Genomic DNA, 22,694 nt, shown 5'->3' with positions numbered 1-22,694 from the left:
GAAAACGCCGTCGACGTCAGCTGGAACGTCGCTCATAATTACAGTATCTTCATTACGTTTCCGGAAAGCAGGTTTTTTGTTCTTATTTTAGATCTCGTTACTGAGAGCTTACAGGCTAAGATTGTTCGTAAGACAAATTTTCGGTCAATTTTGATCCTGGACATATTATCAGATAACTCTAATGGACGAACGTTAACAAACAATTACAGAGGAAAGCTTTAAAGGAATTCGGCTCCTGGTTCGGCTTGCCTCAAACACTTCTTGCAAAGGGAACCGTGACTTAGCATTTACTGGATCCACGAATCACGTACGCGTAATATTAGTACATAACTTGATTTTTCCTCGAAAGCGCCCAGGCACGCCGTTCGATATCTACGAGTCAGTGTCCTGCATCCACACATTTCCCAGACCTGCGCCGAGTAAAAGGACAAGAGAAGGACACGCGTTCTTGGACATTTTCAGTGCACTTGCTTTATTACTCATTTTTTTTTCTCTGTACAAAATATACACTGCAGACGACGTTGGCCTTGTTGTGGAACGCTGTGGCACTTCGTTCTCGAATCACTACATACAGTTTGCCTGTTTACATTGTCGTACACTGATCATTATCGGTTCTCATAGACTTTCTAGACGTCTTTTCTAGTGCACATCTCTTTTGCTCGCGTACGGGGCAAGTATTTGCCATCCAGCACGCGTTGACTATAAGACGACCTGTCTCGAACGAAGAGGACGAGCTCTTGTGCGGCATGTAGCAGCTGCAACATTTCTGCACACCCAAACGGTCCACAAACGCAGCGTACAGTGTCTCCTGCATAACTAGGACTGCTGCATTCAGTGCCATCCGTGCCCGTAGCCGCCTCCGTAGCCGCCGCCACCATGTCCGTAGGAGACTCCGAGGTCGTAGTTGCTGAGGATGGGTCCTCCGTGGCTCACTTTGCTAACGTGGTGCAAGGTCTTGATCAGGAAGGATGGCCCCGGCAGTGACTTGCCGTAGCCATGGCCGCCACCGTAGCCGCCGCCTCCGTAGCCTCCTCCTCCTCCTCCTCCTCCTCCTCCGTATCCGACCAATCCGGCTATGCAGGCACCGGCAAGAGCGCAAATGAGCAGGGAAACCAACTGCAAAAATAAATAATCCTTCAACTGAAACTGCGTGCACAGGCATCAACTTGGGTGCTACTGCAGACATCCTGGTTATAAATTTGTCGAGTGGAATGGGGTACGTCCATTCAGCACCCCAGCATGTCACAGACAAAATGGCGCGAATTCATTGTGTTTGCGTGGTATTATATGAAGCTCTGGAATTCGCGGACGTCTATTTCAAGCCTTTAAAGGGGATGACTAAGCTTAGAAATTATTGTTCGTTTTTTTCTGAGACCCAACTTGTTTTATCTGTTCATAGGTGTCTTGGTTCCAGAAATGTAAAACAAAGTTTCATAAAGTTAGAAAATAGGGCGTCGCACCAACACAATACTGTACTGATGCAAGGAAAAAAAATAACGCTGTTAACAAACTTTGTGGTGGAAACGAGGTAAGTATCGGCATATGTAGGTATGCAGAAACACATGTCAGCCCAAATTCAAGAAATGAAAATAAAGATCATATACTTGATTTAACTGCTTTTGAAAAATTGCGAGAACCTACAAGGCACGAAACTTTCAGGATTGCATTTATTTGGCTGTATCTTGCTTTTAGCGGGCACTAGACTCTTGTATACTTACGAACGTATGACAAACAAGTACTCTTTCTATCTTCACTGTGGCTATAAAGGCCATATTTCATCAATGAAAAACGCAAAAAATATTAGACAACGTATAGGGGCAAGATGACGGTCTCGTTAAACTCCATCTGAGCGTCGATTTCTTAATCGAAATCACGCTGTGTTCTCCGACATACATAGATGTTTTCAGTTCATTCGTTATCTCTTCGCTAGCTCATTTTGGCACGATGAGCTGGAGGTTGGTACGAATTGATCAGTCGAAAATCAATATTCACTTTAGGAAAATCTCTTACCCTCGATGGCCGGGTGAGATCGATAAAAAAGAAAATTAAAGAAAAGCAACAACGAAACATTGGTACGCCCGTCTGGAGCGCAGTCGTTATCATATGTCCATTAGGAAGATAGCTCATCCGAAAGACTTCCCTACCGTGCAAATTCCTTTTACGGGCCTACTAAACACCAAGTGATGGTAACAGCAAGAAATAAGTGCAAGAAAAAGTTTGAAGGAGCAGAGAGGGTGGTCAACTTTCTCCGCTTCCTATCAAACTTTCTCCCCCTTCCCCGCTTATTCTGTCTCAAAGACGGACTCCATCGATTCTCTGCGACAGCGGCAGCAGTAGGCAGCTGGTGCTTCGCCTAGCGATGTCAGAACGTGAGTCGTACAGCGGTCGACTCACGTGCCGTGCGAATTCGACGCACGGCCGCACCACCAAGAAGGGTGCGGCGGCGTACCGCTTACCAGGATCCTCATGGTCTTGCTTGAGACGGCGGCTTCTACTGAGAAGGCAGGGGCTAGTCTGACGAACGAACGCCGCAGCGGTGAGGCTTATATATGCGGCGCTACTTCCGGAAAGCAAAGAACACGTTGCGATGGTCAGGCCAGCGCTCATGACTGAGCAGCGGCGAGGCAGCACGTGGTCATTTCTCTCCGCCGCCGCTGCGGTCGTAGACGTGCTCCAATTTCTACCGGCTACTTCCTTCGATCTGGCGATAGAAAGAGATTGAGGAAAGGCAACAATCGAACGGGGCTCGCTCGCCCAACGCCTTCTCTTGTTCTCCGCCGGCGCGCTACGCGAGCACCGGCGGGTTTCTCTTTCCGTTCATATTTTCCTAAGGCTTTTCCTGGCCACTTGCGAGCCCACATTGAAAACGAAAACAGTGCACGCTCCTACTTTTAGACGTGTAATCATTTGTGCGCCTTTCAAATGAGCCATAATGGAGCGCTCATGAAGCAGCCCGCTATGCACGGAGAAAAAGGCACCTCCTTCTTTCTGTATTTTACGCCATCTGGGGGTGGCCGAGGGCTATTTTCACGCAAGAGCTTACCCGGAGGTGGGGGGGGGGGGGGGGGGGGAGGCGCCTGCGGGAGGCGATACGCAAGCGTTGCCGTCTGCAAAAAGCGACGGATAGCATTAACGAGCACCGACCGCAGTCGGCATGGCCGTTCTGTGCGAAAGAAAAAACAAAAAGCGCATTCATTCTCACTGGTGTCAGGTGCCGGTAGAGAAGCATGCGATGACGTAAACACATTCTTGCTCCCCATATTTAGGATCTGAAGCACATTAAATGGAAAAGGTGCCTCATTTACTCTTCTGGATCATGAGTGGCTGTTGATTAGTCCTTCAGCGGCGGGAAGATCACAAAGGTCAATTTTTATTTCTATTTTAAATCGTGAAGTGCGCGTAAAAGACGCTATGCGTTTCTAGTAGAGAACAGAGAACTCTGCGTAGCTGTTGCGGTCCATGTGTAGTCCATGTGTTTCGTGGTCCTTAATTTTTGCTCAGAAGTCAGAAGAGGAAATTCTGTCTAAGTCGCGAGCTAACTTTATTGCGCCAAAATTATCAGCATGTTCTTCACTTTTAAAGAGGACCTGCACTGTCTCTGAGCCGATAGAAATGATTTTCAGCTCCTGTCGCTATCCCATGCGTGTTGAATTCGACACATGCCGGCGACGCGAAGTCCAGTCGGGACTAATTGCCAAATTTTTACCCGTACTATATACGCCTGTTCTGCTTTCCAAGTTCGTCGACCTCACCACGTCACTGCTTTTCTATTTTGTCCCTCGATCACTTTCACTGACGTATATTAAACGGGGAACATATCTCTCATTATAGTTCATAAAAGAAAGGGGCGTTCATGTGCCGATAAAATGTAATGCTTCGGTTTCATTCACTGGGCGCAGGCCGCGAAGATTGGCACGTACACTTGTGGAAGGTTGTGGCTGTAGTACCCCGTGCCACTCTAGAAAACTTAACACAATTAATGCATGTCTATATTTGGCCTAATTATTTGTAAGCCCTCATAACATGTCCAATATCGTTTACTAAGGCTGTTACTTCAATTTTCCTTTTCGTTTGAAATATTTCTGTCATTGATTTAACGTGATTCTTTGTTATTCAACTGTATACTGTAAAATTTGAATTTCGTTATAATAATAATAATATCTGGGGTTTAACGTCCCAAAACTACGATATGATTATGAGAGACGCCGTAGTGGAGGGCTCCGGAAATTTCGACCACCTGGGGTTCTTTAACGTGCACCTAAAGCTAAGTACACGGGCCTCAAACATCTTCGCCTCCATCGAAAATGCAGCCGCCGCGGCCGGGATTCGATCCCGCGACCTGCGGGTCAGCAGTCGAACGCCATAACGACTAGACCACCGTGGCGGGGCTTGAATTTCGTTATAAACCGGCCCCTCTCCATAAAATAACCGCCTCGAGGACTACATTTTTCTGTTTTCTCTTTAAATAGCTTCGTTTAAATTCAGTGTTATATGTGTACTACTGTAACCTACCCCTTATGTCATACCCCTACAGTTGGGTAAACGAAGAAGAGGAATGGATCGAGTGGCCCGTTTCTTTGTTTTTTTTTTCTTTTGGTAGATAAAACCAAATGAAACCAGCAGAAAATGAAGACAGCGAAAGGATAGCGGTTAATAATTGTAGTGTTTAATTGGAGTGGAACAACTGCAAGACAAAGCGAAAGAGAATTAAAATCGACGAAAAAAGACGCGGGCAGCGTGAAGCGAACCCATAGCCTTTGGGTCACGTGTGCGATGCTGTGCCAACTGAGCTACACGGCGGTGATCATTCTCCCGACAACTTTCTTGGTTAATTGGTGATGTCAAACCCTGGGAATGACCCGCCACGGTGGTCTAGTGGTTACGATGCTCGACTGCTGACCGGAAGGTCGCGGGATCGAATCCTGGCCGCAGCGGACGCATTTTTGATGGAGGCGAAAATGCTCGAGGCCCGTGTACTTTGATTTAGGTGCACGTTAAAGAACCCCAGGTGGTTGAAACTAAGCGTCCCTCATGATCATATCGTGGTTTTGGGACGCTAAACCCCAACAATTGTTATTATATTAACCCTAGGAGTGTTTGTTATCCAGCGCCAGTCGTGGCCATGGCAGCGAATGTAGAACATTAGGTTCGCCCATGGCGTTTCATACTGTTATGACATTATCAAATTCTATGCCAGATGGCCTCACGTAGCACTTAATACTTTAGATAGTGCAGCTGACCAATCAGCTCTTGCATGCCACCTAAACACATCAAGCCGGCCCCTCGATATATGAAAACACAAAGGGAAGGAAAATTAATTCGAGGAAACCACATATATGCGGTGTTGTTATTGTTTTTAATTGTGGTAATTATGAGTTATTAACGACCCCTCCATAGGGAGGCGTCTAATAATGTGAAACTATATGAAAAGTGCAGCCTAGGTCCTCATGTTAATTTCGCTCTGATTATTAGTTTCAGTGTAACATGAACGAAGAAGACCCGCAAAGAATAATCTTGTATGCACAAAGTCGGCTGCTCACTTCATAAACTGCGGTCATGACAGGCCCGATGCGGCCTGCTAACAATCATGACACTTAACGAATTTTCGGATTCTATACGCAACTCTAAGGCACTTTTCTTTATACGTAGAGATATCGAACCTATGATTTTACGCTCAACCGCAGCTGTAAAACGACAAACACTGGGACACCCCGGCTGGTAACCATAAATAGGTCGCCACACAGCATTAATAAGTTGTTGAGTATGCGTTCACGCACCGGCGGGTTTGTGCTGAAGTCGTGCAGCAGTACATCAGAGTTATGCAGTCAATTTTCCGCTTTCGTTACACACATGTATCTTCTCTCCGTGTATTAAAGGGATGTGGCAATTCAGCGCATATAATTCCTTAGTGTGGATAATGCGTACGCCCAATGACTTAATTGCGATGGGCCTTTCTTGCATATTCTCATTGTGGTTGACCAGCTCGTACGCTGTCTTCCTTATTAAGCGGGTGATTCCTTCTCGTAACGCCAGCTTAACAGAACGTCTCGTGTATTGCTTTATTCGGAACATGTAAACAGTGCAGAAGATTATAGGCAAGTGATAACCGCCACTGGATAGTTGTGTCTTGTTAACTTATTATCACCCTCACTGGCCTATCTATTGGATAGCAGGACAAAGACACCTTAGAAGCATCTCCAATTAGCGCTGTCTCGGGCCAGCTGCGCCCACCCAATGGCGAATTGCCCTATAACTCACCGCACCGTCGTCGCTGCCGATTGCTTCCCTTATCCCTTGACACCCTGCTATTCTTCGTGTATTGCTATAATGGCCCACCGGTTGATTGATCTGTGTAATACGCGCTCTGTCTTCGCATTCTTCCTCTTAAGTTCAACTACGATGTCATCAACTCGGGTTTGTCTACTAAACCACGAACAACATTCATTACTGAGCGCCTATAATCGCTTCTTGCGCTACATTAAGTTTCATTTAACGCGCCCGTTGTTATCATCCGAGTCTCACCACCTTAAGTCAGCATTGGCGCAGCGCAGAGATTCCGTATCTCTTGTTAAAATACATGGGCGCGCTATGGTCGGTCGCACGAAAAGTATTTTTCATGCGCGTCGTTGCTGCTGGTCGTAGAAAAACGTTGCGCATGAAGACACAAATGAACGGAAACACTGCAGTCGGGTACAACGTAAGGATAAAGCGGCATTTCCTCCTCAAAGGCAGATGCACACACGCCTGCAGCCATAGGCGTGCGCAGGGTTCCCCATAAGAAAGGGGGGGGGGGGGGAGGTAGGGCGCCTCAATAGCAGCGTTCCTTCGCTCCTTAAGGAACGCTGGCATTAAGACGTCCTAGGCGAAGGTTCATCGCAGCTCTCCCCCCCCTCTACTAAGTCAATGTATTGGGTAGATTTTTCACCCTCCCCCCTCTTACATGAATAGGGGGGGCGGCGCCCCCCCCCCCCAACCCCCCCCCCCCCTCCGTGCGCTCGCCTGTGCCTGCACCAACGGGCGCGCATTCATAGTTAATTTTTTAGTCGTTTTGTAGATGTGGTCTTACTTGCTTAGTTTTATGCTTTCTTTACCGTTAGCCTCACGGGGCTACTTCACCGAGACAGTTTTCATATGAGGCCCTCTCAGTGAGTCGCTGTTTACGCCTCACTCTTGCTCTTATGCCTGCCTGTCAGTCGCTTTCGAAAAGCGCGTGCAAATATGGTCTTATACTTACTACGTCCTCCAGTTTCATGTCTCCTCCAAGGCGGGTCATGGCTATATGACTATGTGAAGAAAATTGATGGATTGCTTTATTTGACAACGAATATGCCGCAACGAAATCACTGTAACCGATGAAAAAAGACACAGAAAGTAGGATGACTAGCTAGCGAAGCTCATGCCCTCCTACATGAGGTACAATGTGCATTGGGAGCTTACATAAAGGCAAGAGGTTTAGGTGTATGAAAGCGATCTCGCGGGTAGAGGTATATTTTTAATATATATTGTGCGACTCAATTGCATGTGTTCCAAACTGCAGGGGATGACTCCCACGTAGGTTCCCAATATTCCCATTGTTTCAGGGTTGCTTCGCGAAGACATTGCAAAAGAGGGAGTTGAAGATTGTGTCCGTTCCGTTCAGCAGGTTATCCTGTGTAATTCATTTGTCCTTCGTCTGTCGTGTGTAAGGCGGTTTGAAGTAACGATCGGAAACTCGGGCAGAAATGTTCAGCAAACTAGGACCATAAAACACGCTACGCCAGGTAATATGCGGAGTATAGCGCAATAAATTATGGTACGCATAGTACGGGCAGAAAGTGCGAAGACACGCTGCACTAATCGTTGTAAACTTATTGCAGTACGTCAAATGAAGGGTAATCTACAATAACAGAGACTAAACCTACAAAAGGTCGCTAATGAAACTGATTTTAGTGGCGTATGTAACCTAAGAGTTCGCACAGACGTCCACCGAGAAGGAAGCCGGATTTCTTATTTTAGCAGAGACACACTGGAAGCATAAGCATTCCTCATGTCTCGAGTAAGATGCAAGGTTTAAAAGAATTGGTTGATTCCACTTTCAAATAAATGATTCATAACACGAAAGTGAAACAAGTACACTAAGACGTACTGGCAGATGTTTTGTACATTAAGAGAGAGAAGAAATAATAGAGAAGGAAAGGCAGGGAGGTTAACCAGTATGGGACAACCGGTTTGCTACCCTACACATGGGGACAGGGTGGGGGAGATTAAAGATGGAGAGGAAAGAGAGAGAGAAAGATAGAAAGAATAGCACATCACACTGCAAACACAAATCAGTCGGTCACTCTTGCGTGGTACGCGACATTTCTGTCACAGCCGCTTGTCCAAGTTCGTCTCTCTTAAAAACCTCAGCAGTGCCTTCGTCGCCTTCAGCTGTGATGTCTTCTGTTGACGGCATGCAAGAACTGTTTCAACAGACATTTTTCCACTGTCTAGGCGCGCTAGAACGGACGCCAGTGACTGTCTCTGAACATTATATGCCGGCCAGTCGCACAGGACGTGGTGTAGCGTCTCCTCGCAACGACAGGCATCGCAAAGAGCGTTGTCGGCCATTCCAATCCGAAAGGAATAGGACTTCGTAAATGCCAGCCTAGCCATAAGCGATAAAGCAGTGTGGCCTCTCTTCGGCGGAGTCCAGTTGGCATACAGAGATGCATCAAAGAGGACAGGTGGCGTTGACGATTGGTCCGGAAGATACCATCCCACTTTCAAGGTCTGACGCTGCCAGCAGTCTTCGAAGGCTTGCACATGAGATAACGCTCGCTCTATGGTGCCTACCAAGCAGCCGAACCATTAAGAAATGCAAGTGAATGGGCAGGCGCAGTGTTTATTACTATTATGAAGCCGTTGCAGCATCACGCACACTCTGCCTACCACTGCACAGGGATTCGAGACAATTGGCACGTAAGCGAAGACCATCGAACGACTCAAGACCAGAATACATCGAATCGTTAGCAGATGTCCGCGCTCGGCAAATGGCGATAAGTTCAGGGTTCCCGCTTACGAGGGGCACAGTTCGTAGTCGGCCGCCGCTGTTGACTACAAGTTGGACGACCAGCCCCTATCAGAAGAAAGACTACTACGCCATCGCCCGGACATAACGTCGCAGAAGAAGGCTTTACAAGCACTGCTAGCCTTCCTGCGATCCACTGGCCTGTCAGAGCGCCTCTGAGCGGAACGCTCTCGTGTGTGTGTGGTTGTGTTTTTTTTTTCATATTATTTATTTTCTCCCTCTCGCTTTCAACCCCCTATTCCCCAACCCCAGTGCAGGGTAGCATACCGGATACAAACTTCTGGTTAAACTCCCTGCCTTCCTCTGCTCTTTCTCTCTCTCTCTCGTAGTCGGCGGTCGCTTCGTGCGAATGGGTTGAACCCCACGCTGGCATGTCCTTGCTGGTCGAACGCTGTCAGTTTCGTCACACTCACGGTTAGCGCCCGTTCCCGGCTTCTTTGGTTGGCGCCATTGCCGACGATGCTGTTGGCGGCGTGGAACATTTTCAGAGCGGAGACCTGAGAAACACGCAGCCTGGTAGTGGGTAGTGAAGATGAATGTATGGGTGCTATTGACGTCCTCTTTATAACGGGGCGCTAGCCTGTGCACCACTAAACTCAATTATTATTATTATTATTATTATTATTATTATTATTATTATTATTATTATTATTATTATTATTATTATTATTATTATTATTATTATAGAAAGAAAGAACTAATGGCAATGTAGCGCCACCTTGCGAGATCCGCCCCCCCCCCCCAAAAAAAAAAACGAAAAAAAATACGTGCGCGATGATGACTGCGTAAATATGTAAAGACAGATTTACTGATTTTGGTCACGGCGGCCGCATTTCGATGAGGGCGAAATGCAACAATTGAGTGCATCGGGTTAACGTTAAGGAACCCCCAGGTTTAAACTGGCGCTCCCCACTAATGCACGCTTCCTGATCAGATAATATATAATAATATAATAATCATTGGGGTTTAACGTCCCGAAACCACGATATGATTGTGAGAGACGCCGTAGTATAGGCCTCCGGAAATTTCGACCACCTGGTGTTCTTTAACCTGCACCTAAATCTAAGCACACGGGCCTCAAGCGCTTCGTAATCAGGTGGTCGTTTGGGCCCGTAAAACCTCAGTTTCTTTAGCGAAGTATTGTTCTCATACGCGACGTCTTTATTTTTTACTTCGAACACTTTTTAACCTGCTTAAATTAATAATGCATACATAGTAATCGTCAGCCAGAAGGGGCATCGCTTGCAAGACAAGGCGTGCAATCGATTCACTAATTGAACTAATGACATTGAACAACTTCTTAGCTAGAAACATTAGCACACATTTTTTTTTTATTGTAACGTCGAAGAAAATCGTCTTAGAAGTCTAGTATCGTGTTTCGGTACTTCTAAACCTAAATAACTGGATTCCGAATTATTCGTTCAATTCACCTTATTATTTGCGCAGCACTGCGAAGCGTGGCTCGCAGTGCAGCCATCATGTGACGTATATAGGGCGGCTTAAAAGGAAGCTTGGCTATACCGCGACGATAAGGCGGTGCCGTCGAGCCCCTCCTGAGCTCTGAATCTGATCGGGAGCTGCGCACAACGCTAATCTCGATAAGATCAGGGGAAGAGGGAAGTCGGACAGCGGATTCATTTGTCGCTACGCTTTTTAAGCCACTCCGGGATCGGACGGACTCAGAGAGAAAGAGAGAGAGAGAGAGAGAGAGAGAGCCATGTTTCACGGTTCCTTGTGGGTGTAGTCAGGTAAATTGAGCGAATGACTTGACGGCAGTTATTATTGCTTGTATTGTTATTTTGAAGTGTCAACAGACGGAACCAAACTCTTACGCCGGTTCTGTTCAACTTTCCAACATGTGCCAGTGAGGGGGTAACTAATTCCAAATTATATCTGCCTGGTCAGGTAATGTAACTTTAGTGGCATAATATGAATACCTCCTGTAGAATTTTCGCGGTGTTAGATGTGAACACACACAAACACACACACACACACACACACACACACACACACACACACACACACACACACACACACACACACACACACACACACACACACACACACACACACACACACACACACACACACACACACACACACACACACACACACACACACACACACACACACACACACACAAACTGCCTACAAGAATTTAAACAGCTATTCGTTCTTTTTAACGATGTGCGTTGTAAGGCAACGGCAGAGTGGACTAAAACGAGGCCTTTCTGATTTAAAGGCCGCAGTTCTTGGTTATTGTGGTATAGCTGCCCAGTAACCACATTTTGAGTATTCTCTGTTATCACTAATTCGCTGAATGCTCAGCGCTCGGTTCAATATGCATTAGTACTTGTACAAGGTCAGTTCAGAGCCATCAGGACAAGCCTCAGGGTAAGAACAACAAATCACCGATTTCCGCTTTATCTTCTTCACCACTGGTACTCGGTGCCTGTGTTCACAAAGCTGAGTGTAAACATCAGAGCGGTGTGAAGAAGAGCTCAGTCCGATCTCCGAAAAGTGGCGAAAAGCAACTCGCTTTCCAACAGTCTGCTGGTGGAGTCACAAGACGCACACGCACGGATAGCGAAAGCGAAGACGCCAAGGGGTCAGTCGCAATGGGATTCTGTTTATTACTTGATAATGGTCAGAACACTTGTTTAGTATATACGTTGGTTAGTATTTCGTGGCTTGTGCATTGCGCCGGCTCAAAAATAAAAAAGTTGAAGGCATACAAGCTACGACAAAAAAAAAAAGGTTCAGGAAAACACGAAAGCACACAAAGATTACGTGCGACATTTATAACTTGTCAGTTTACTCCATTCTCTTAAGAAAGAGAAAAGAAAGAGAAGATGCAGAACTGAACGACGGTGTCGATGCAGGCTTGTTGGTACTTCATCGCTAGGTTTGGTTGTAACGCCGAGTAACAGAGTTGGGAAACGCTCCTTTCGTTTACGTTTCCTAACTTTGTTACTCGGCGCTACAGCCAAACCTATAGCAGCAGACGCAGGGCTGTTAAGCAGGAAAGCAAACTGGTCCGCTATTCTATGCTAGGGCAAGGGATACAAGGAATAGACAAAATAGCGAAGCAGTGAGTGTATAATCTTGCACAGACAGCGCCAAGTAGTTAAAGGGCGTTCGCACAAGCAAGTCGTTTTGCAAAAAGCGGGAAAGTGCTGACGTATCAAAATACTAAGGGGGCTTCTTCGGATAAACTACAACTCCGTTACTAAACCTTCAAGAACGAGCTATTGTTACATTATTAATAAGGAACGTAGACAAATAGGTAGCAGCTTATTTGGCGCTAGAAAAATAAATTTAGCGGGCAGAATTTAAAAAAGCACCGCGTCCGCTTCCCTCTAAAGACGTGATCTAGTAGCGCATGACTTCATACTCCGTCTCAAAAAACTACGCGCAAGGCGGCAAAAGCTATGGGTACCAAACCTGAACACAATGCCTCGATAAATACTGCTCCATTTTCTGTCTAAGTAACACCCCAATCCCCTCGCCCGGCACGACGCCTATGCTGAATGGAAGGGTCAAGGAAGTATCATTCAGTACAAGATGCCTTCTCGCTCATTGGGCGCACGCAATTGGCTCTCGTCTGTATTTGTTTATACGAGACAGCCAACAAAACGCCTATATGCATGTATAGCGTCGGCACGGGAGAGCGTTTAACGTACGATGAGCAACAGAGATAACGGGTACTTCGGTAGAATGCGCTGACGAACACTGTAGCATACCATTCACGTGCTCTACACTCTAAGAAAAAAAGAAGGAGTCATTTGACTCTTTTTTGTGTGTCCAGACTTGCCACGTATATCACCCTCTTTAAAAAGATGCGCGAACTCTCTTTGGAGATCCTTTTACTCTCGTCAGAGAATCGCGGTACCCAAAAGACAGTTAACGTGTCTCTTTAAAGAGAGTCATATACGTGGCAAGTCAGGGCTTACCGAAAAGACTAAAACATGCTCTTTTTTATTGTTAAAGTGAAGGTAAATATGCGAGTTACATTCAGCAAGCAGAATGACACAATTCCTGTAATTTACTTTCATGCCGCGAGGCAAAGTAACGCAGAAATGTTGTTACTTGTAGACTTTGGATATTCACTGGGTGTGCTCAGCGCAGAAGTGACTGAATCAACGCTGTCGGGAACAGCCGACATAAATCAGCGCACTAGTTCTTCAGTTACCAAGAGTTGCTTGACCTATAGAATCACTCTGATAACCGGACCCCTGGACGCCTCTATACTTTCACATAGCATGTCAGAAGCGCAAGCGCGTCGCTGCTATGCTGTTTTATTTCTGGTGCAGTTGGAAGGCCGCAGAGATCGAGGCTTTAATGCGAATTAAGCCCTCTAAATCCCATCACAATCTAGGTGAAGTCCCTTCCGTACACCATCGGGACGGTGTCTATAAACACAACGTGTTAAGAGTGTGCGCCCGCGTATCTGAAGGCATTTCTCTCTCATAATGCAACATTATGAGATTTTAATTACAATTACGTTTAATTACACGTTCTTTCATTTTCCAATGAAAGAACTTGTAATTAAACGAGAGGGAGTCTTTGAACTGCTGCTGAACCTAGATGGGAAAAAATCTAGTGGGCCTGACCAGATCTGTCCTGAATTCCTGAAACGCTATGCTGAATGGATGTCGTATTACCTAACGATAATATTTGAGAAATCATTGCATACGCATTCCTTACCCATGGACTGGCGCAGGGCAGTTATTATACCGGTATACAAAGGTGGTGATCGCAAACTTGTAAACAATTACCGCCCCATTTCACTCACGTGTATTAGTTGCAAGCTCTTAGAACACATCATCGCAAAACACATTTTACAATATCTAGAACAGAACACCTTACTTTGCGCATCCCAGCATGGCTTCCGTGTTGGACTATCCACTGTTACACAATTAATTGAAGTTGTTCATGATTTTGCTGCTGCCTTAGATGAGAAGCAACAGATTGATGTCATTTGTATAGATTTTTCGAAGGCCTTTGATAAAGTGCCTCATGATTAGCTAATCTTTAAACTTCGAGAAATTGGTATCGATAACAAATTAGTGACTTGGATAAAAGAATCCTTAAATGATCGAACACAGACGGTACATTTAAATGGCGGTTCGTCGAGTCCACTCCAAGTGTTTTCAGGTGTCCCCCAGGGTTCGGTATTGGGCCCCTTGTTATTCCTTATATATATCAATGATATCTTTAGAGTAGTCGAACAGCCGGTAAGAGTGAAACTTTTTGCAGATGATTGTCTAATTTATTCTACTGTAAGGAGCGCACACGATCAAGTCAGAATTAGTCGTTGTTTGGAAAATTTCAGCGAATGGTGTAATTTATGGGGTATGAAAATAAACAACACTAAGTCAACATACACACATATGACTAAAAAAGCAAACGTTATGTCTTTTCACTACAGTATCGATGGTAATTCATTAGTACATGCTAACCAATTTAAATATTTAGGTGTCACTCTTACGCAAAATCTGGCATGGCATACACACATCGAAAATGTGTGCTCGAAAGCGAATCAAAGACTAGGCTTCTTAAGGCAAAAATTGCACCAAGCTACACGAGATATAAAACTGGTGGCTTATAAAACTTTCATTAGACCAGTACTAGAATATGCCTCGGTCGTGTGGAGTCCTCATCAGGACAGCCTGAAAAAGAAATTGGAAAAAGTTCAACGCCGTGCCGTGCGCTTCATATGCACAAAGTACCACCGGTTGGATTCTGTCACGCAGATGTTAGAGTCATGTGAACTGGAACCACTAGAAGCACGAAGGCAAAAGAACCGGCTGAAAGTTTTTTTTAGGATACTGCATGGACAGCTGAAAATTAACAAAGATGAGTACTTGAAGCTGCCAGGGAAACGAAGCAGGCGTGTTAATCACAATTATGCTTTATTACCATATTTCGCTCGCAGTGACGTGTTTCGTCATTCTTTTTTCCCAGCTGTGATTGAACTTTGGAATGTGTTACCAAGCTGTGTAGTAAATGCAAGTGATGTTTGCCAATTTGAAAAATTGTTAGACATGTATTTAAATGATTGCGCTGCCACTTGACATACCTGTCTGCCTGTTTTTTTTTTGCATTTATTTCTACTCTCCCTGTAAGGACCCTCAACAGAGGGTTGACAGTATTAATAAATAAATAATAACATCAGTTGCTATTTTGTATTGTCTGCTTGTTCGTTTGTTTCATAACGCAACGTTGAGGATGCAAAGTGGACAACTCCAATGCACAGCGCTTTTGGTCATTTCAGTTCTTTATTGTTCTTTGAAACAAGATATTCGGAGCACACGACACAAGCACGAGACAAAGATGGTCTTTGTCTCAACACTCATTCTCATCAGTCACACTCGGTGTCAGCTGGCGCCTCTGTGAATTGATCAAGCAGCGGGCACAGTGCTATCGGATGTCACTGAATCGATTATGGCTTCAAGCAGCATATATGTGTCGGGTCCTTTCGTCGCGCACCGCCTTTCCCACTGGGGACACACGAGGCGAAGTTGACTTTTCTGCGCATCGACTTCCTTCTGGCATGTGGACATTAATCGCAAGTTCTTAACTGCGCTCACGCTGGGCCTGACGCTGCTGGCAGACACTATCGGCGTTGTATCCAGATGTCCTTAAAAGTCTGAGTGCTTCTACGAATACCCTCCACTTCTTTCACCAACTAGACTGTCCTAGCCCTTGACGGCCACCTTGGCATAGCCACCACCGTAACCTCCTCCGTAGCCACCGCTGTAGCCGCCAAAAGAACCGCCGTAGCCGCCGCCGACACCACCATAGCCGCCGTAGCCGCCGCCGTAGCCACCGCCGTGCCCGTAGCGACCGTACAGGGTGGAACCGTGACTCACGCGGTTCACGTTATGCACGGTCTTGACTAAGAAAGAAGGTCCAGGAACAGTCTTTACAAGGCCCAGGCCGTGTCCAAGGCCTCCTCCATATCCAAGGCCGCCCCCGTATCCCCCAAAGCCACCGCCGTATCCGCCGCCGTATCCGACAAGGCCAGCAGTGCAGGTTCCAGCAAAGCCGCAGACGAAAAGGGCAATAAGCTGCAATATTGGCGACAAAAATACATAATGAGTTGTACTGTTGCCACAGTGTTTTGTTTTTTCTGACGGTTAGTTACCTCTATCAGAAAAGCATTTAAAAGCTGTTATATGGTGCCGTCTTGGATATTTGTGGTTTGTGCTAAGTTATAGTTTGCCCCAATATTTGGTTTTTGTTCTTTTTTATTTGCTCATTAGATCTCGCATTGTCGGGTGTTCATGCTTGATACACTTCTAGTGGGAAAATGCGCGTGTATACGGGCGGCTTAGTGCTAAGTTACCGAAAGATCCCAGAAAGAAGCACCAGGTCGTGTAATGAAACGGGTTCGTTATACTCACGAGGACGTTAAACTAAATAATCCTACGAGTCTAAACAGATTCGAATAACAACGAAATAAGCATACGAACACAATGTTCAGTTCCCTTCTGCTTTTCCTTTTCTGGCAAACGAAAAAGTCTCGTGGTTATAGGCCCTCTAGTTACATCACCCCTAGCCGAACCATCCACACCTTGTAATACCGCCAACATGTGCACAATGCGCAGTCATGTCGAGATTGTAATATTCCTTGCATTACAAGGAGTAGTCCTAGTTAATGTTCATCAAGTTACTGCGTCGATGTCCTCGAGTATTTTGAGAAGCAGCGCTAAGATCAACGGGAAGCCCTTCATCCTAAGCTATATTTCTTAATTCTATATTATACAGGAGCGAACGTTAAGATTTAGGCAACAACTGCGCCACCAAAAAACTGTACAAGGTACGGCAACGAAAACAAGCACCAAAAGCTGCAAATTTTAGAACAAATTTCATCAATTGCTATAGAGCGACGTCATACCGCACGGGCACATAAAGTTCAAGGCAACACACACAGTGAAGCTAGTGCAAAACAGAGCACTAACACCGATCTCTACCAAAAACCTTGGCCACGTATGTTTCAAGAAGGCAGGTAATATGACCCTTCGAAAGAACCACAATTTTTGTCAGTGACGAGGCCAGGCACAAGGCCGCTCTCCGAAGATCGCGCTATGTCCACGCGCTGCGTCTTCCAGCACTCACCAGGCTGTTCATGACTTGGCTTGGGCTGGAAGCTTTTTTGCAGTCGACGAGTGCCTTGTGTTTCACCGGGTGGCCGGAGTTGCTTATATAGTCGACGCAATCTGGCCTTCCGTCGCATCAAGACAATTGCTCAATCCGAGTGGTCATCCCTCCCTTCTTTGACCAACATACGCTTGCTCTCTCTTCGCCACGTTTCCGCTTCGCGAAGCCGCGCCCCATTTTGGACCGTGACGAGTATTTAGAATTCCCGCGCGATGAACGCAAGTGAGGTGTCTCTTTATCGAGCACGACAATTAAGCCGCCGGTTTTCTGTACTGGTATTATTTCGTGTGCTTTCCCGAGGTTTTACTTGCCTGTTCCCCGCCGGATACAGCTGGCTGAGTCGGTGAAGAAAAGGGAAAAATAAGAAATAAGAAGTGCTTTTGAAATAGGACAGAGTAAGGGGGGCCGGCAGGGGGTGGAGAATGCGTAGCATTTACTTACACAAACAAAATGTTGGGCATTTGATTGCCGCGTCTGATTACGTAAGGCGAGTAATCAAGACTAATTCAAAGCAGAACACTACGCCCTCCCTCGGGAAGCGGCGGCGCCCTCCTCCCTTCGTCGGGCGACGACGACGACACGCGCTGCCTGAAACAACAGTCGCAACTGGTTGTTCTACTACTCAACCCGCATTCTGAGGACGTCTATTTTCGGACACGCCTTTGAAGGTAATAATAGTAACATCTCTGTCCCCGCGCAGAGAAAGGAAGCCGCCCGTGTAGCCCGTTCTTCCAATTTATCTATTTCTTTGCTCACTTTACACTCGCGTACATTCTTTCAGCCTTTATTTATACTTACGTGCGGGCGCGTTGCATGGTTAAGACAGCCTTTGCGCTCCACATATCATATGTCGTCCAGTCTCGAGGAAATCTTGCGTAGGCGTTCCCGGACTGGTAGGAAAGAGATACCGCGTCCCCCGTCAGGACGCGGTTGTTTCGAGAACATATTTCTTATGAAAACCGCCCAACGTAAACTAAAGGTCGCGTCGTCCAGTTCATTTATGTTGGGAGATTGTGCGTGTGAGGTACTGATGGGTATGGGCTGTTTGCGATTCTTTCCTCACTCACTGTTCGCTGATCGCATGCGAAAGTGTGCTTGACAGAAATAGTGCCCCCAGAAAAGTACAGGGTCGCCAAAATCTTTAGCTAGCGTGCGCGAGCGGCAGTATTCTCTGTGTATCCTCGCCATATGACTGAATTAAATTCCAGAAAGGGTAAGGGCAAGTGCGCGCTCACAAAGCAAATGCACACATTTTTTTTTTTTTTTTTTTTTTTTTGCAACTACGTTCTCTTATATGGCGCTGACACAGAAAAGTCGCCGCTGCGCACGCTAGTTAAAGATTTGGGCGACTTTACACTCAGTCGCGTATGAGAGGAATTCTGTTCGCGTTCCGTGTTTGTGTGCTGACTTTCGTGACGCGTAAAAGACATAACTCATGACGCAGTAAGATGCCAAAGCATGTGTCGTACCACCACGACCGCTTCATTAAGGTGCCAGCGGAACTATGCGCATTTTTCTACCTTGTACCCTATAATAATGATAATTTAATACTCTATACGCAAAGCAAACAAAAAATGCCTCTTATTAGGAAGCGACCAAGTTCCCCATATCTAAACGGCGCTGGCTGGCTGTTTTCGTAAACGTCAGCTCACATTTAATGCGTATTCGACACGCCTGTGAAGCGAATCACAAGACCAAGATACTGTTGAGCGTCAATGGCTGGGGAACTTTCTTGCGTATATGCCATCCAAACTTGATTTCAAGGTACAATAAAGACTACCATAACTTTCACAAATAAGTAAATAAGTAAGTAAGTAAGTAAGTAAATAAATAAATAAATAAATAAATAAATAAATAAATAGTCCACATTCAATAGAACGTCTGTTGAACTTGTCCATATTTCACTGTGCGATGCTGTGTTATACAGATACACCTTTCTGTACACTGAATGTTCTGATGACATTGCCTTCCGATGCCGTTTCCGCATTCATCAAGCTATACGGGCTACGATTCCCCACCATTTCTGACCGAAATAAACAGCGATAGAAGCACGAGGCACGAAAGTAAGCAAACAAAAGTGTAGAAAGTAAACAAAAACATAACGTAAAAGCATAGAAGAGAAGGAAAGTTATAATATTAAAGAAAAGAGGAAATAAAATAAAAATAGAGAAAAAAATTGAGGAATGACCAGCGAAGCAGAACAGAATTAGACAAGGGGAGGCGTATTAGTTTTCATCATTTGGCAATGGTGGTGACAATAGCTTTGTGATTACTGTGATACGCACTGGTTGGTTCGGTTACGACCTTCGATAGGTTCTTCGCCAAAGTTAAATATGCTCTAGACGACCATCGTTGAGTAGTTGGCTGACTTGGATTGATGTAGCACTTCAAGCCAAACTCTTTCAGCACGAGGTGAGTGAACCATTTCTTGTCTGGTTGACTATTATTATTATTATTAGGGGCGAAGCTCCTTAAGGCGGCACCCGTTCGTCCCTCGTAGTTGTCGTAGTCGTAGTGCGTAACCAGTCGTAACGCTAGTACCAGATCTTGACCTCCAAGGTGGTGCCGGTGGGAGATTTTTCCTGTGCGTTGTTAAACAATAAAAAATTCGCAGCGTGCGCGTTAACTAAAAGCCGAATTCTTCTGTCTCTCATTCCCCATTAGCAGCCATTGGCATGTTCCAGTAGGAAACGTTAGTAGAAGTAGAAGTGTAAGTGTTAGCTAAAAGCCGACTTCTTCTGTCTCTCATTCCCATTAGCAGCCATTGTTTACCTCCAAGGTAGTGCCTGGTGAGATTTCTCCTGTGCGTGATTAAACAATAAAAATTTTGTTCAAAACGCCGTTGATTGATGAAATAAACCAAAGAAAGACGCCAGATGTTTTGTAAAAGCAAAACGAAAGAACGCCAGATGTTTCTAAAGCAAAACGAAAAGACGCCAGCTGCTTAACGAAAGACGCCAGATGTTTTCTAAAGCAATGGTTTTCTAAACAATGAAAATTCACAGCGTACATGTAAAATTAAAGTGAGCTGCAAGTCGTCATAACTCATCAAACCTTTAGTATAAACGCGCCCGATCTCACGTCGGTGATGATGTACTGGGCAGAATTCACGGAAGATTCAGGGTTTACCGATGAACCTCCGCAGCTTCGCCCACTCATCATCATTCACTCCATGGATATGCTGTGATTATTATTATTATTATTATTATTATTATTATTATTATTATTATTATTTTATTGTTATTATTATTATTATTATTATTATTATTATTATTATTATTATTATTATTATTATTATTATTATTATTATTATTATTATTATTATTATTATTAATGACGAAGTGTTTGAAGTCTACTTCACCTTCGCCGCGGGTCGGCCCGGTGTTCCACCATCTCCGGGATCGGCCCACAGTCGCCCTTTTGGTTTTTGTAGAACTGACACAAAAAGTGTATGTTGCCTTATCCGTATACAGGTTCGCTGTAAAAGCAAAAGAATAAATAAATTTAAAAATCGAGAAATATGGCGCTGCAGCAAATGCTTCAAGAAGACTAAAGTATGCCAAGCCGTAGGCGGTGGACTAATCCTTCAAATCGCCTATTTTCTCTCAAGTCTGATGGAATGCATAGTTTTATGCCAGGGTCTATTGAATATAAGTCTGAACTTTTAGACTTTTCATCGAACCATTTGTCTTTGGTGAGGCTAGAGGTTGTCTGTCTCAGGAGTAGGCGGATTTCATTGTGAGAAATTGGAAGGCTAATTGTCTCTTCGTTATTGTGTGCCCGATTTGCCGCGGCGTCCGCTGCAGTGTTTCCTGGAATGTTGCAGTGACCTGGTATCCATTGGAAGGCGATCACGTGATTCATTGCTTTTGCTTTTGCGTGTTCTTTTAGGGTTTCATATAATAGGGAAGAGTTTAGAGAATCTTTTCTAGTATTTTGTAAAGACGCGAGAGCGGCTTGTGAATCGCTAAAAATGACCCATTTTTGCTCCTTTTTTACTGATGTTATATAGCGCAACGCGACACTTCCTACACAGGGTAAAACGTGCGTCTAGCACAGAATGTTCCTGCGGCCACCCGTTAAGTAGATGATGTACATCATCTACTTAACGGGTGCAAAAAATATGAACCACAACGAAAAGTATTACGAGCAAGTCTGCTACTTTTAAATATAAGGCCTTTCACATTGAATAAAATACTAGGTCCATGGCCAACGGCTAGTTTTCAGAAAAGAGCGCTTCTCGCCTTCAAGAAGTTTCTTGAAGAATCTAATATTTTATGGAAATATTGACCTACTGCACACGATGTCGACTTCCCCTTCATACTGAAGGAATTGTGTTATGTTTGTGATATTGCGTTCGATTTCATGTGTAATCATTTGTGTCAGTGTGTTTTCTTGTGTACGTCAAGCAATACAGAATATTTGAGTTTGAATGTATACATGTGAACTGACTTTTCCCATTTGAACTTGTTGTACAACACTTGCGTACATATGAACCTATTAGACGTATATGAACTGTCATGTGATGTTCGGCTGTGCGTATTTTCCTATGTGTTCTACTGTATTGCATGTTGTGTCTTATTATTTTTGTTACTACATATTTTGTCTTCTAAGCGAGAAGGAGTAGCCGGTGCCACTATAACGGCGCCAACCTCTCCTATTTCGTCATTTCAATTAAAAAAAACAACTAAATTATGCAACAATGTCTTCATCGAATTGTTTGCCTGTTTCTCCTTCTCTTTCCTTTTTTTGTTTGTTTGTTTGTTTGCGCCGCGGGAACCTTCTTGCCCGACCCGGGCTCCAACAACTATTCAAAGCATAAGTGACGTAGAAAAAAACGTTTACTCGCTAGCTAGACTGCTATAGACCAGATTGCCTTCAATCTAGCACCCACGTTTAGAGCGAGCGTATATAATCTCCCCCTCCACTGATCATCTGTCGGAGCGGCAAGCGTAGGGGCTGCGAGTTCGGTTACGTCACGACTGATGGCGAGCGTACACTGGCGGCCAGCATGCGATAAGGACAGGCCCGATTCTATCGCTGTCGTCCATTCGACCTGACCCGCAGCCCCCCACGAAAGATGGCTGCCTCCTGCAAGCGATGACAATTCTTGTCTGTGGTTTACATTTTATTACCGAAAATTAGGCGGCACGGTGGAGGCGCTTAGTGTATAACAACACTACAAAGAATGAAATTCTCATAAACATCACGTGCACAGGACGAAAAGAAACAGCGGAGACGAGTCATTCTCACCTTTATTCTTTTCCGTCAGTCACCGGCTTTTGCGCTGTGCATATCATTGTGGAATACCAGCCAGTCTGTTCCCACACCTTGCCGAAGTCTGCAAGGGGTCGCTGTTACCTGTCGACTTCAAGTACTGTAGCTACGCCATGGTTGCTTTCTGCACCAGAAACGCACATGGTTACTGGTCAGATATTAGTTTCTGAAAATGCTCCTGTGTCCAGCCGATTTAATGCTG

At 45.1% G+C, this 22,694-nt stretch overlaps 2 protein-coding genes across 2 annotated transcripts; both read right to left on the bottom strand.

The window, feature by feature from the left end:
• Positions 1–449: 449 nt before the first annotated feature.
• LOC119402868 (uncharacterized) lies at positions 450–2,600 on the bottom strand. Its single transcript, XM_037669917.2, has 2 exons — positions 2,457–2,600; positions 450–1,116 (listed from the first exon to the last, which is right to left on the bottom strand). Exons 1-2 carry the CDS (start codon positions 2,466–2,468, stop codon positions 832–834), a joined length of 297 nt encoding a protein of 98 aa, XP_037525845.1. The 5' UTR covers positions 2,469–2,600; the 3' UTR covers positions 450–831.
• Positions 2,601–15,750: 13,150 nt separating this feature from the next.
• Positions 15,751–17,185, bottom strand: LOC119402858 (ctenidin-3-like). The gene is made up of 2 exons (XM_037669910.2): positions 17,174–17,185; positions 15,751–16,122 (listed from the first exon to the last, which is right to left on the bottom strand). The coding sequence occupies exons 1-2, from the start codon at positions 17,183–17,185 to the stop codon at positions 15,751–15,753; spliced, it is 384 nt and encodes a 127-aa protein (XP_037525838.1).
• Positions 17,186–22,694: the final 5,509 nt, after the last annotated feature.

The sequence above is a fragment of the Rhipicephalus sanguineus genome, chromosome 1, assembly GCF_013339695.2.
Source record: "Rhipicephalus sanguineus isolate Rsan-2018 chromosome 1, BIME_Rsan_1.4, whole genome shotgun sequence".
Lineage (NCBI taxonomy): Eukaryota > Metazoa > Arthropoda > Arachnida > Ixodida > Ixodidae > Rhipicephalus > Rhipicephalus sanguineus.
Note: the sequence above shows the minus strand (reverse complement) of the source record. Positions and strands in the feature narration are given on the sequence as shown.